This window comes from Eschscholzia californica, unplaced genomic scaffold, assembly GCF_041429995.1.
Source record: "Eschscholzia californica isolate CP2 unplaced genomic scaffold, dmEscCali1.0.p SCAF_2, whole genome shotgun sequence".
NCBI lineage: Eukaryota > Viridiplantae > Streptophyta > Magnoliopsida > Ranunculales > Papaveraceae > Eschscholzia > Eschscholzia californica.
Genome location: NW_028238309.1, coordinates 35,849,318 through 35,863,004, shown reverse-complemented (window position 1 = coordinate 35,863,004; position 13,687 = coordinate 35,849,318). Strand labels below are relative to the sequence as shown.

The 13,687-nt window shown below is 38.1% G+C and overlaps 3 protein-coding genes across 10 annotated transcripts; 2 read left to right on the top strand and 1 right to left on the bottom strand.

The window, feature by feature from the left end:
• Positions 1 to 853: 853 nt before the first annotated feature.
• LOC147557611 (Pentatricopeptide repeat (PPR-like) superfamily protein) lies at positions 854 to 4,932 on the top strand. 8 transcript variants are annotated; one of them, XR_015234076.1, is made up of 4 exons: positions 854 to 985; positions 1,903 to 1,970; positions 2,120 to 4,444; positions 4,820 to 4,932. XR_015234076.1 is itself a non-coding variant. In XM_086658423.1 (3 exons), the coding sequence occupies exon 3, from the start codon at positions 2,317 to 2,319 to the stop codon at positions 4,375 to 4,377; it is 2,061 nt and encodes a 686-aa protein (XP_086514549.1). In that variant the 5' UTR covers positions 854 to 985; positions 1,903 to 1,970; positions 2,155 to 2,316; the 3' UTR covers positions 4,378 to 4,572. The 8 variants fall into 8 exon arrangements, 4 of the variants coding, with proteins under 4 accessions (XP_086514549.1, XP_086514548.1, XP_086514550.1 ...); XR_015234079.1 differs by having other exon boundaries at positions 1,903 to 1,977; positions 2,155 to 4,444; XR_015234078.1 differs by having other exon boundaries at positions 1,903 to 1,977; positions 2,144 to 4,444.
• Positions 4,933 to 6,552: 1,620 nt separating this feature from the next.
• On the top strand, positions 6,553 to 8,615 carry LOC147557610 (Carbohydrate-binding X8 domain superfamily protein). Its single transcript, XM_086658426.1, has 3 exons — positions 6,553 to 6,801; positions 7,171 to 8,199; positions 8,330 to 8,615. Exons 1-3 carry the CDS (start codon positions 6,690 to 6,692, stop codon positions 8,359 to 8,361), a joined length of 1,173 nt encoding a protein of 390 aa, XP_086514552.1. The 5' UTR covers positions 6,553 to 6,689; the 3' UTR covers positions 8,362 to 8,615.
• A 764-nt stretch (positions 8,616 to 9,379) lies between these two features.
• LOC147557609 (coatomer subunit epsilon-1-like) lies at positions 9,380 to 13,155 on the bottom strand. The gene is made up of 7 exons (XM_086658427.1): positions 12,836 to 13,155; positions 12,660 to 12,749; positions 12,257 to 12,408; positions 10,674 to 10,809; positions 10,439 to 10,594; positions 10,197 to 10,276; positions 9,380 to 9,780 (listed from the first exon to the last, which is right to left on the bottom strand). The coding sequence occupies exons 1-7, from the start codon at positions 12,995 to 12,997 to the stop codon at positions 9,687 to 9,689; spliced, it is 870 nt and encodes a 289-aa protein (XP_086514553.1). The 5' UTR covers positions 12,998 to 13,155; the 3' UTR covers positions 9,380 to 9,686.
• Positions 13,156 to 13,687: the final 532 nt, after the last annotated feature.

Below are 13,687 nucleotides of genomic sequence, written 5' to 3'. Positions count from 1 at the left end.
TCGGGTTCTCGGGCGGATTCGGGCGGGCTTTTCTGAAATCTCCTATGATCAAAGCCCGCCCATGCCCACTAAAGCATCGGGCAAGTCGGGCTTCGGGCAAATCGGGCATCGGGTTTCTTTATCTGATATTTTTCTACCTGATCAGAAAACTCTAGAAATTTGATATTGTTCAAATAAGCTTCTCTAAACAAATTGATACCAAATCTGTACAAAACTTATAAATCAAGAATGAAAGAAATACTCAGATTCCGTAACATAAGAAATCAACAACTGATATAGATCTATATATGCAAACATGAGACTTAGTTGTCTTCCACTTTTTTTCTTGTCTTTGTATGTTTCATTAGTTCTTCTTTGTTCTTCCTTCACATCAAAATAATCTTAAAATTTGACCACTACATAGAGATGGAAGATGATCCCAATAACTTATTTATAGAGAAGAAGGTTGGCACAAGAAGGTCTAGTAAATAAGAGAGAAACGACTAGAGAGACAACGTAGATTCTTTATCTCTCTCTATGCTACCGAATTTTTCAAATTCAATGTGGTAAACTATTAGGGTTGCTTCAATGTGTAGTTTATATATCTTGGGAGAAACCTTAAATCTACTTTGGGCTTTATAGTGAAATATAATCGACACTCAAAGTGACTGGCATCTATAGGCACCCGTCGGGTGAGCATATCGGGCTCGGGTATGGGCGGGGTGGCGGGCAGAGCTTTTCACCCGAGCCCGCCCACGAAAAATCATCGGGCTGGGCGGGTAGTACCCATCTTCGGGCGCGGGCGTCCATGGACATTGTCGGGCGCGGGTAAACGTGACGGGTATCGGGCTTTCGGGTAGAATTCCCACCCCTAACCGTCATAGATTAAAATGTTAAGATGCGGTTGGCTGTGCACAACACTACCCTTTTCTCACGCTCTCTCAGTCCCACAAGTTATCTCTACGCACCTCCGTGTCAGGCATGCGCAACTGTGAATCAGTAACAGGTTTATCTCCTTCTCTCTCTCTCTCTCTTTCTTCCACTGAATTTAATTTAAGTAATGGGTTGGAGTTAGCTTTTTCTCTTCTTTTGGTTAATCTGTTTGACAATTTAGGAGTAAACCCTTCACAATGTTTCCAAGAGATAAATTGAGACTTTGTGGATTGTTCACCAAAATTATTACAATAGATGGTAATTTTTAGGACGCATGGAGACTGCATTTAATCTGACTGAGGAAATGCTCATAAGAAGTTCTAATGAAGTTCGGTTTTTGTTTTTTAAAACCCCAAAAAGGAAAAATAAATATGGTGAGCTAATGACTGGGGCTCAAACCAAATTGGGTTAGTTTGGTTAGGATTGATTTCATCCAAAATATATAGGATTTGATTCAAATTGGCTTTCATTATCCTCTACTGCAAATTTTGATATGATTTAAAAGAAAACATGTGTTCATGTGTGTTTTGTGCATATCATGATGGTAAAGTTGTTTACGACTACGAGCATTTAGATCGCCTTTAACATTTGAGTCTTTGACAATTGAATGGGAAAACTTAGTTTAGTTATAATGCTTTGGTTTTAGTTGGAAGCTCCTTGGGTTTCAAGATACAAAACTAATAAGGCAAGTTAGCCTGGGTTTGAGCCACTGACGTGATTCATCATATCGGGGCTTGCCTTGTGGAGTTCTGGTCAGTCCTATGATGTGGACAGAATTCCCGTGGAATTTGAAGTGTAGCAAATAGGTCCATCAGAACTTGTCTTAATAGCGATATGCCGAACCATCCTTGGTCTCATGTTCTAATCTGGGGTGCTGAGTGACGTGAATGACCCAGATTAGAAGTTCTCTCTCTCTCTTTTCATTTGTTTAAAGAAAATTAACCTCATGTTCATCCTATTTGATGTTCTATTTGCTTGCTGTGTTTGCAGGCTTGTTTTCTTGAAGTGCAGATACATTTTGATGGATGTGATCACAATGTGAAGAAACATTACAAAAGGTTGAGGGTATTTGTCTCATTTCCAATTTTCTTTTCAGATTTACTGAATTCTGTTTCAAATGTCTTTGGTGTACTTACAAAACGTTTCCGTCGCTTCCCCTCTTGTTGAAGTTGATTGTTTACATTTCATTTAATCTGGGTGTTTACAGGGGTGCACAAATTTATAGTAGTAGAACGATTACAGGAGAAGGTTACAAGTTCAGGAAATATTGGTCCAAGTACACTTCTTACAAAGAAGCTGGAGATTACAAATTTTGGTTACACCTCCTTGAGAGTATCTCTTCTAATCTGAAACTTTATCCCACAATATTTCGGGTCCATCCTTGTAGCTCCAAAGAAGAGAGAGATGATTGAGGTCAGCTATTGTTCTCCTTCAACGTCTCTACTTCCAAACATCCAACCTCCTCAAAAACGAAAAAGATCACCTCCATTCTTATCATCCTTACCTCTGAATATTAATGAGGGAAGCAAGATCAAGAAGAAGAAATCAACTTACAGAACACAGAGATTTTCGGACAAAGATGCATTTCCACTATCTCTACCACTGCACGCTAAAAACCCACTAGCCGTTTATAAAGATATTCAGAAATTTGCGAGTGAAAACAAACTCAAAGAAGCATTAACGATCCTAGATTACTTGGATAAACAAGGCATCCCAGTAAACCCCACAACTTTTTCTTGCCTACTTGCTGCATGTGTAAGACTAAAATCTCTCGTTCATGGTCGCCAAATTCATACCTATATAAATATCAATGAACTTCAAGATAATGAATTCCTTCGTACTAAGCTTGTTCACATGTACACGTCATGTGGCTCAATCGAAGATGCAGAAAGACTTCTGGATGAAATTCCTTTTAAGGCCAAAAGCAGTGTTTATACTTGGAATGCTCTGCTTCGAGGAAATGTTCTTCAGGGAGGGAAGAGATATCATGACATCCTTGATACTTACTCGCGGATGCGCCAATTGGGTGTTGAATTTAATGTTTATAGTTTCTCTTGCTTGATCAAGAGCTTCGCTGGAGCTTCTGCGCTTACCCCAGGCATGAAAATTCATGCACTTTTAGTCAAAAATGGGTTCGCTGATGGTTCAATCCTACTCCAAACTAGTTTGATCGATATGTACTTTAAATGTGGTAAAATTAGGCTTGCACGTCAGGTTTTTGAAGACATTCCTGAAACAGATGTTGTTGTTTGGGGTGCAATGATTGCTGGTTTTGCACACAATAAGTTGAGAAGAGAAGCACTAGAGTACTTTAGGTGGATGATAAGCGAAGGGATTTTTCCAAATTCAGTTATATTAACGACAATCTTACCTGTCATGGGAGAAATGTGGGCATTGAAATTAGGTAAGGAGCTTCATGGGTATGTTGTCAAAACTAAGAGCTATTCAAGGCAGCTATTCATTCAATCAAGTTTAATTGACATGTACTGCAAATCAAAAGATTTGGGATCTGGTAGAAAGGTATTCTATGCTTCCATGGAGAGAAATGCTATTACTTGGACTGCTCTTATGTCAGGGTACATATCGAATGGGAGGCCGGATATGGCTCTAAGATCAATAACCTGGATGCAACAAGAAGGGGTGAAGCCTGATGTAGTTACAGTTGCAACTGTTCTTCCTGTTTGTGCTGAAATGAAGGCTTTGAACCAAGGGAAGGAGATTCATGGATATGCAGTGAAGAATGGATTCCTGCCCAATGTTTCCATAATCACTTCCTTAATGGTTATGTACTCGAGATGTGGACTCTTAAATTATTCTTGCAAGTTATTTGATGGAATGGCGAAGAAGAATGTGATTTCATGGACGGCAATGATAGATTCGTATTGGAAAAGCGGATGTCTAGACGAAGCATTAGATGTTTTTAGATCGATGCAGCTATCAAAACACAGACCAGATTCTGTTGCTATTTCAAGGATTTTAAGTATTTGCGGTGAATTGGGTGCATTGAAGTATGGGAAAGAAATACATGGACATGTCTTGAAGAAGAATTTTAGTTCGATCGCTTTTGTTTCTGCTGAGATTGTGAAAATGTATGGGAGGTGTGGAGCAACAAAGAATGCCAAACTGGTGTTTGATATGAATCCTTCCAAGGGATCAATGACATATACTGCAATTATAGAAGCCTATGGATATAATAAACAGTATCAAGATGCTCTCAGGATATTTGATCAACTGGGAACAACTGGTCTTTCTCCAAATCCATTCACTTTCAAGGTGCTGTTGTCTATTTGTGACCAAGCTGGATTAGCTGATGAGGCTGTAAAGATATTCAGTTCAATGACTAAAAGATACAAAATCGAGGCATCTGAAGAACATTATTCGAGCATCATTGGTCTTCTTACACGTTTGGAACGTTATGAAGAAGCGGAAAGATTTACTCATCTGAGATCATTATCAGCTTCATGATGTAATTCTGTTTATTATTGATTTCTTCGTCGGTGGTCAATCATCAGTCGATCCGTGAAGAAACAAGGTATACTTCTTACTTGGTTAATCTGATATCGTTAGATTACATTGTCGAGGATTTTGAAGAATTAAACCTCTAGAAACTAAACTTCCGTCATAACATTAAGGAGAAAATACAGGTAAGAGTTTTGGCCCCTTGCCACCGTACCATTTACACACACTTCAGGAGATTTAGGTAAAACTGCTTCACTTTTCATTTGGCACAAGTTTTCGCTCACTAGTGGTAAAATGAAGGAGAAACCGATCTTCATATCATAATTATCTCATGATCTTGAATGCTACATATTATCCAGTAGCTATACTTTAATCATACATCCTAAACTTTTTTGGCAACCTTAAGCTCTTTCAAACAAATTGACCTACACAGTTGTTCCCAATCTAGCTCTTTCGATGCAGTGTGGACATGTTTAGATTCTTAAGTCATCATGGTTTACTATCTATTTATCTCAAACTATATTGGTATAGACTGGATATATGACTTGAGAGGTTGGATAAGTGGGAGATGTCTTTGGCTGCTAAGGTGAAACACCACTACTTTTAAATTTTAACGCTGTATTACTTATCGTAGAGCGTCGGCCTCCATTCAGATCCAAGTCCTGATCCATGAGAAGGTCTGGGAGGAAGACACTCAGGTCTGGAGTTTGGCTTGGGTAGTAGTGTGAACAGTAGCTTATGGGATCAAATATAGACATATGTAGGGCTGAGAATCGGGCTGGGCTCAGGCATCCATGGGTACTTATCGACTATGGGCAAGCTCCACCAAGTGCCCATAACTGAATACTCCATGTGAAGCAAAATAAACAATTTACCCTCATCTACAAATTGTCCTAGAACCTCACACCCTCTGATCCTAAGCTCGCAATTTATCAGATCTAGTCGTTAGGCTATCAGATGATCATATAGAACTACTTATTCTATAGGCCAATCACTATACGTCTTTTGGCAGACCATGGCCGTGATGATATTCCGATCGAATACGAAACATCACTTTGTAGTTCAGAAAGTAACTTGTGAACAAGGGAACGCAATGCAAGTGTGGGATAGGTGATTGAGTAGATTCAATCCCACTCGCAATTCGAGGAACCCAACTCAGTCCAAGATTTTTATCACGAAGACCTCACTATTTAATCGAGTCCTCGGGTAAATTCGTGGGTATGTATCACTCTCAGGCTCTTAGAGCTTCCAATATTTATAGAATGGTGTGACTTTCACGATTACAATCTAAAGATTATGTGAGTGAGTCAAGGACTCAAGGTTGACGAACTCAATTTGTACATCAAACACATGGGTGGGTCTGAAGTCACACCCCAGTGAATCGAGATTGGTCTCGTAGACCCTATATATGTGTCATGATCATAAAGAAACACCTTGTTTCTATCATGAACAAAATAAAACAAGACGAGACGTATCTCTCTCTTATACATCACATGTACCCATGCGCTCGTCAAGGCACCAATCAAATGTAAAAGCGGCGTGTAAAGGAAAAATCTGTTTCAATAGATTGCAATAGGATGTCAATGTTGGGGGACACATTTACACAAATCATTTACAAGTCAAATATATATCTTGCTGTATTAGAAATTGAACAAATTTCCTGAGAGAGAGAGAGAGAGAGAGAGAGAGAGAGAGAGAGAGAGAGAGAGAATATATTATACAGTCCAACACTTTACAAGGACAGATCCTAATATAACACAAAAATAAAAGTTATGAGATAAAGAAGATATGAAGACAGAGACACCCTATAGAGAAAGGACTAAAGGTAAGTGTGAGATAGAAGTACTTCTTTGAGTAGAAAGCAAGCAAAATAAAAGCTACCCTTTATCATTTTTCTCCATACCAAGCTAAGCATTTATACCAAAAACCCAAAATATATAAGTAATTAATGAGAGAGAAGATATAACTCCCACATAGACACTGGAACATACATATATTCTCTCTCTCTATCTCTCTCACTGAAATCTGCAATTAAATCTGTTTCTTGATTCACACATTAACTTTTAAGGTTCCACCTTTTTGGACCATTTGAGAGAAATAACCAATTTTAATGAATGGGTTATAGCAACTATAAATGTTTCAAGTGTTAGGTTTTGGTTTGTCATCAAGGAAGTACTCTACTTGTACTAATCATCATCACAAGACAAGTACTCATTTTGTTTGAAAACAGAAGGAAGAAGAGATTTGGATACAACTTGGTCAGGCTTATAATTAGGATTGTTGATATATTTGTATAGATTAAACATTTAAATTTCCTCATGAGAAGTGGGGTCCTTGTTAAAGAAGGAAGGAGAAGTTATATCATGACCAATGCTTATTGTGTAGTTCTTTCTCTTGCTATCTTCCTTCTCCAATTCACTACACAATCTGGTAATCTCTCTCTCTCTCTCCTATTTACTTTTTTTAATATTATCCCACACTTGGACAGTTGAACCTTATGCTATTTTTTTTTTTGTTGAGAGGACCTAATGTAATGCTATTTGAGAGTGGATTGGAGTAAAATATAGATGGGTGTGTGTAGGCGTCCTTCGATTTACTCTTGGGCCTCCTTCTCTCTTCGCAACCCACAAATTGGGGTAGTTTGAGTGTACTCAGACTGGGCCTAATCCGTGTTGGTTTTGAACAACATGGATTACGCCCAGTCCGAAAGTCTTCGTTTTCTGAATCCGTAGTTTTCAGACTAATGTGCTAAGAGCAAAAAAGATGGTAAATTTTGTTGTTATTAATTTTTTGTATCAGAGGGAAGAATCTCAAAGCAACAAATGAAGGATTTTGAAGATATAAAACAATTTAAACATATAGATACAGAGTTGAATCTTCCAAATGCAAAATCCTACGGTATAAATTCACCTTTTAGTTTACCTCCTTTTGACTCTTTATCCCCCACTCCTCTTCCCGAAAATAGCCCTCCCTTTTGTGAAGATCCACCATCTGCCCCTGCACCACCTTCTACCACCACAGTGCCTACTCCTATCACATATTCACCACCATCACCCTTTGTCTTAACACCCATTTTTCCTATTCCACCCGAAAACTCACCATGGACGCCAGAGTACCCTCCTAACCCACCGGAGAACCCTCCTAACCCACCGGAGAACTCACCATCTACACCAGAGTACGTCCCAAGCCCACCAGAAAACTCACCATCAACACCAGAGTACATACCGAGCCCATCATCTTACACTCCCACACCTCCTGAGTATAGTGTTCCTGGCCCACCTAGTAGTAGTGTGCCAAGTCCGATCACTTACACTCCGGGCCCACCTGAATCTGAGCTAAGTCCACCAATGTATATTCCAAGCCCATTTGGTAGCACACCAAGCCCACCAAATTATGTACCAAGCCCATTTGGGAACATACCAAGCCCATCGGGGTCCACACCTGTTCCAAGTCCATTTGGGTCTATACCAAGCCCTTCTAGTTACACACCGAGTCCATATGGATTTGCTCCTGGTCCACCAGTTTTTCAGCCGCCAGTGGTGTATCCCCCACCAATGGTGCCACCGACCCCGTTTAAGGGTCCTCAGAGAGCTCTTTGGTGCGTTGCTAAACCCTCAGTTCCTGATCCAATTATCCAAGAAGCCATGAATTATGCTTGTGGTTCCGGAGCAGATTGTGAGTCGATTCAACCGGACGGGTCATGTTATCACCCGGAGACATTGTATGCCCACGCTTCCTTTGCTTTCAATAGTTTCTGGCAAAGAACCAAAGTGGCCGGAGGAACTTGTGATTTCGGAGGAACAGCCATTCTAGTTACTGTGGACCCAAGTAAGTTCACCATCAAACTCATTCCAATTCTTGGCATTAGTCTCATTTCCATAGAAGATATTATTGGCAATTAAGCATAAAGTGACAGAATGAATCTACTAACTTAAGTTTCCATCTTTTATTGTTTTAGGTTTCGATGGATGCCAATTTATTGCCACATAAAGTTTTGGGAGCAATTTAATGACAAGCGAACAATAAGACATACCAAGAGACTTGGATAATTTATGAAACCTAACTAGAATTTTGCACTCTGAAAAGTAAATTAATTTGGGAGGTCTATTCGAATATCAGGGTGGACTAGGGGCTTAGTGAGTGACGACGAAGATACTGTAGAAATTTTTCTCATTTCTTCCATAGTGTATATGCTTAAGCTCTATTTATCTTAATAAAGTTTAATTGGTCTGGTTCGGTGGATACATTGTAAGTTTTTGTTTTTATTTCCTAAAAGGAAAATGTTTTGCGCAATTTAGGGGTTCACAACCAGCCGTCGGTGGTCTTGTGGCAGCATGACCTATCTAAATCCCCTAATGTGCAAGATATGCAACAGGCATCCCAGGCACAACCGCCCTAAAAGGGATGTGTCTTGTCGTGGCAACCTGTCACATACTCACATGGTCAACATAGGCCTTCGCTCGTGGCCGTGAAGCTCCCTCCAATTCAAACTTTGTGGCAACTTAATAGTTGGGGTTGGGCACGATCCTTTTCTAAATGGATACTGTCATCTAATCTTGGCTGAATGCTGATAAACATGATGCTTCGAGCCGTTTCTGGAGAAACGACAACCCCATTACAGAAACGATTGTTTACCCACCAACATTAACACGCACAGACATGTATATATATATATATAGAGAGAGAGAGAGACTAACTGCACTTCATGGTGAGTGACGATGCCGGTAGAACTGTATTACGAGGGATTTAGTAAATGCCCCCCACTTATTTAGCTATATTAAGATTACCCCCATAAAAATATTAGGTTTTAGTCAACACATCAACAAACACAGTAGGCGGTCTTCTCGGTGTTGATACAAACTTATGCAGCCACATTGGTGTGTTGCCAAACACCCTTCACCTTGGACTGCAACGCGGAAAGCTTAAGAATTTATTTACTTTTTGTTGCAATTAAAACTTGAGAATCGAAATTAGGAAAAAAAAAAAATTCTATAAATTGAAATCAGAGTAAATCAAGAGACTTATAAAATTTAATCATGAAGTCTTGTACAATCACAAATTAAAAAACAAACTTCATTTTCTAACAATTCCAATATGTTGTCCCAATTATCTCAAATTTTATATTCAAGCCATCATATGGCAGGGCTGGAAACTCCAAGATACAAAATAGGAGAAAGAAGTGGGGGTGGGGGTAGGGGGAGGAGGATATTGTTTGTGAAGAGAAAAAAAAAAAGAGTGAAGAAAAAACCTAGCTTTCATACCAAGAGACTACTAAGGACTCATGCACTTTAAAATAACAGAGGTTGTATCGCTATTCAAGCAACGGTTTGAAGAGCTCTATCGAAGCTTTCTTCAGCAGCAGCTGTACGCTTAACGAGCATGTGATCAGGATGCGACAGCTTCAATTGACTGCAAAATACATATTCATCACGTAATTACATCCAAGAGGGTATTTTAAGAATCATCACATAATAAGGCAGTAACCAAGACATAAATTATTACTAAACAACTTTTACTAGTTCATCCCCATTCAATTTGTCATTTCCGTGACAAAATCAACAGACAATCCTTCTGAAATCCGGTTTTGATGGTGTCCTCGAACGACGGACAGTAAAATGAATGTAATATTGGGTTCTTGCAGCTGACTAGAGATGATAATAATGGGTTGCTTAGTTGAAAATGATAAGCTTGTTTTTGTACAATACATGTAATGGTAATAAATTCACACTTTCAATTGCAAAAGATATGATAACTTTAGGAAATGACTATCTTTAAAAACATAATAGAGTGGGGACTCGAGACAAATAGTTCAGTTTATGGCTTACCTGAAGTAACGAGATGACGGTTTACCAAGGTGTAGATTGCATACAATGAGATTGGCCAGAGTTTCTGCATCCTTAGCATCCTGGAGCATAATCACGAACATGAGTTTCGTATGAAAACATGGAAACAGTTTAACTTGTCGCAGTTCCAGCATCAAAATTAGCAAGGAACAAATTCAAGTATCAGAAATTCCATGAAAATAATCTAATACAGAAGCAACACTAAGATAAGGTTTAAATTGTGCCTTGTTCAGAGCTTCGAGCAGCAATGACTCGGCTTCATCAAAGTGGCCCATGTGCATGCAGCAGACTGCCTTTCCATTGAGGACAAGTCCTGTCATCTGATACTTCTCGGAGAAATCTTGAAAAATAAGATATGCTTCCTGTATCTTGGAACCACCCTGGAATTGAAGAACAAATAAGTTATCAAAGAAATGTGCCTCTAACTTTCAGATATGCAATTCTGATAAGTGGACTAACCACTGCCAAGTTTAGCCATGCATTCGCTAGTTGGGTGAGGGTGTGATCCTCGTCAATTTGTTGCATGATCTTTAGCTGTTTCTCAGCATAATCTGACCTGTACATCTTAAGGAATATTTGAACATTCAATGCATGCCTGCATAAGCAATTTGTATTAGGCTTGTTAGGACAGCAAAGCAATTGGTAAGTGGTAACAATTGCAATAGAAAGTTGATTTTGATTTCAATCACTTAAATCATTGTGTGAACGCACAAATGTAAGAAAGAGGGCACAAAGCTCCAAAACTGTGGATGCTATAAGGATTGAGTTTTACATAAATGTCTCACCTAAATACATTCAAGTAGGTTATCTTCAGATATTGAAGCTGTGAGGTGGTGGGATTAATGTTAACTGGATCGTTCCGTCCAGTGGCAAGAGTACGGCACACAACAGGCAACCATTTCAGTATGCGGTACATAAGGGTATACCTATTCGCATCTTATCTCAGGTCCTGATATGTTTTGGACTATTTCCGTAGATAATATCCTATGATGCGTATCCAATAGATAAACTTACTCTCAAACATTTCATCTTCATAAAAAAAAACCTAACTAGTTAACTAAGTTACTAAAAAGTCTTGTTGTCAACAATTAAACTACGTTTTAAAAAGAAAAACTATTAAACTACTTCAGCATTTAGATTAAGCCTGATAATTTTGGTACGCCGACTTTCTAATTCTAAAGCACCAAATTACACCAGAACATGATGTGTGGGAACTCAGCATAGAAGGGGGAGTAGAGTATCTGGTAACCCGTAACCTTGGGTGGGATCTTTAGCGGTTTGGATAGGAAGAGGCACAACGTAGAAAGCAGAGATCTTGGCAATTGAGATGACTATCGAGAAAACAAAATGGCTCAAACTAAATTATTGCTATTGAGCCTTCGTGGATTAGAACCGGATGGTACACATGAAGACTAGTTTTGCTGCTTACGCTAAGAGGAAACATTGGACAGCATTAGGGTCACACAAAGATTAGATTTTTATCATGAATTGGGAGGCTATGTTTATATTGATGTAACTTCTTAGTTCTTTATATAGCAGTAGGCGTACTCAGGTTGGTTTGTAACTGAGTTATGCATCCATATTTCTTGAATATAAATTCTTTTTTGTCAAAATTGAAGTGTCACTATTATCTCATTCCAAATTTGAGCAATGTTTACAGAAAGTAAATTGTATTCCATACATAATGACTAAAATAGATGATACGATAAAGAAAGGATCTATGTAACGGACATCAATAAGGGTATCGGTATCTGCAGATATATGATGTGTCGGACATAATAGTGGAATAAGGCCAAAAAAGTGACATGGCAATACAAGCCTATATTCTTCTTCTAATTTTACTTTAATCATTGATTGATTTTCAGATCCTTGATCTTTTCCCCCTCAATTTATCTAACGTTCCAACTAATTAAAATCTTTTGAGAATATTAAAACTTAGAAGAAGAAAGTAAGAGTTGCAAAGACGTTTAAACTGAAATCTAATGGGGAAAGCACAAGTAATTAGTAAACTTGTCAATAGTATCAAAATATATAATACTAACAATTCCATTGTTCCTCCAGCGTTAGTATGTTTCAGAGCCTCGTTGTAGTCTTGCTCGTGCATGAATACGATACCAGCAATCAACCGTAAAACAGGATTATTTGCAATGGTAGCATCACCCAACCACTCTTTGAGAGTCGAAATTGTTGTTTCCTATACACAATTTAGAAACCACAAAGTTTTCCAATGAGGGTAACAGAATATAACACAATTCATTACCCTTTAATTCAAAAATCGACCTGAAACCAACTAGTCGGATATTAGATAACCCTAACCTGTGTAAGTTTCTAGGTTTCAAAGATACAAAATTTAACCTAAGTTCAGATCTAAGTAGATCAATGAAAGAAGAGTATGAAAAGAACACAGATCTTGAAGATCAAACGCATCGATGAAAGAAGAAATACCTTATTTTCGGTACCGGAAAGATACAAGGCAAGTAATTTAACTGCTTGGAGAGACGTAGGTGCTGATGAATCGATCTCGTTGATCACAAGCTGCAGAAAATTGAAAAGAAGAGAATTAAAAAGAAGGAGAAAAAAAGAGGGAAATGAGATAATTGAGAAAATGAGAGATGACGAACCTGGTAGCTGCCAAGGGCAATATAAGATCTGTAAACGAGCGAATCCCTTTCGATTGTGTCTTCTGAAGACAGATTTGGAACTTCGCTGTTGTTGATGGCGGCCTGGTAAGCTCCCAAGTAGAAGTTGTTTCGAAGGCCGAAGAGATGATCGGGAGAAGCCATTATTCAGTAGTTTTTAGATCTGAGAGAACAGAAAAGAGAGAGAAGAGAGAGAGAGATGAGAGGAAAACACAATTGAAAATGGGAACGTTGTTTGTACGTATTAAGAGGAGAGTTCTCGAGTGGCGGTTCGGCCCAACTTCCTCACAAATTTTGTTAAATATACGTAACTTTTTTTTATTTTTTAAGAAAGGATAAATACAAGGGTCCACGGGTTTTAGACTCAAAATAATATTCAAAAAGGAATTAAGGTCTAATCTTTCCAGAAAATAGGATTTTAATCGTTTTTCCTTTTGGAAGAAACATTGTTGATACATAATGTGTTATGTGACACATATAAAAAAAAATGAAATATAGTACGAAAGTTTAACAATAAATAACTTATTTATGAAACAAAACAAGAATCAATAAACGGAAAAACACTATAACTTTGATATCTAGACATACTTTAACTATACTAAATGTTTTTTGTTGTAGAAATATACGTAATTGATACTAAATAACGTGTATATTGTGAAACAGATAGTAAGTTTGAAATCAATCGAAAAAATCTGAGGAAAAAAAGAAAGAGAATTTTGTGGATTGGTTTTCAAAAGTGGGTTTTTTCTTATATAAAAAATTATAATGGGTATTATGATTAAATAGAAATGATAAAGATCTGTTTTTCTATAGAGATGGGTCAATTTGGACTAA

What these genes read in the sequence shown, in the direction of transcription:
- LOC147557611 (XM_086658423.1), top strand. Translation starts at nt 2,317, where the DNA reads ATGATTGAGGTCAGCTATTGTTCTCCTTCAACGTCTCTACTTCCAAAC.
- LOC147557609 (XM_086658427.1), bottom strand. Translation starts at nt 12,997, where the DNA reads ATGGCTTCTCCCGATCATCTCTTCGGCCTTCGAAACAACTTCTACTTG. An exon ending in CATGGCTAAACTTGGCAGTG is followed by an intron (nt 10,595 to 10,673) that starts GTTAGTCCACTT and finishes CTTCAATTCCAG; the next exon opens with GGTGGTTCCAAGATACAGGA. An exon ending in TGCTCGAAGCTCTGAACAAG is followed by an intron (nt 10,277 to 10,438) that starts GCACAATTTAAA and finishes ATTATGCTCCAG; the next exon opens with GATGCTAAGGATGCAGAAAC.
- LOC147557610 (XM_086658426.1), top strand. Translation starts at nt 6,690, where the DNA reads ATGAGAAGTGGGGTCCTTGTTAAAGAAGGAAGGAGAAGTTATATCATG. An exon ending in CCAATTCACTACACAATCTG is followed by an intron (nt 6,802 to 7,170) that starts GTAATCTCTCTC and finishes TTTTTGTATCAG; the next exon opens with AGGGAAGAATCTCAAAGCAA. An exon ending in TCTAGTTACTGTGGACCCAA is followed by an intron (nt 8,200 to 8,329) that starts GTAAGTTCACCA and finishes TTATTGTTTTAG; the next exon opens with GTTTCGATGGATGCCAATTT.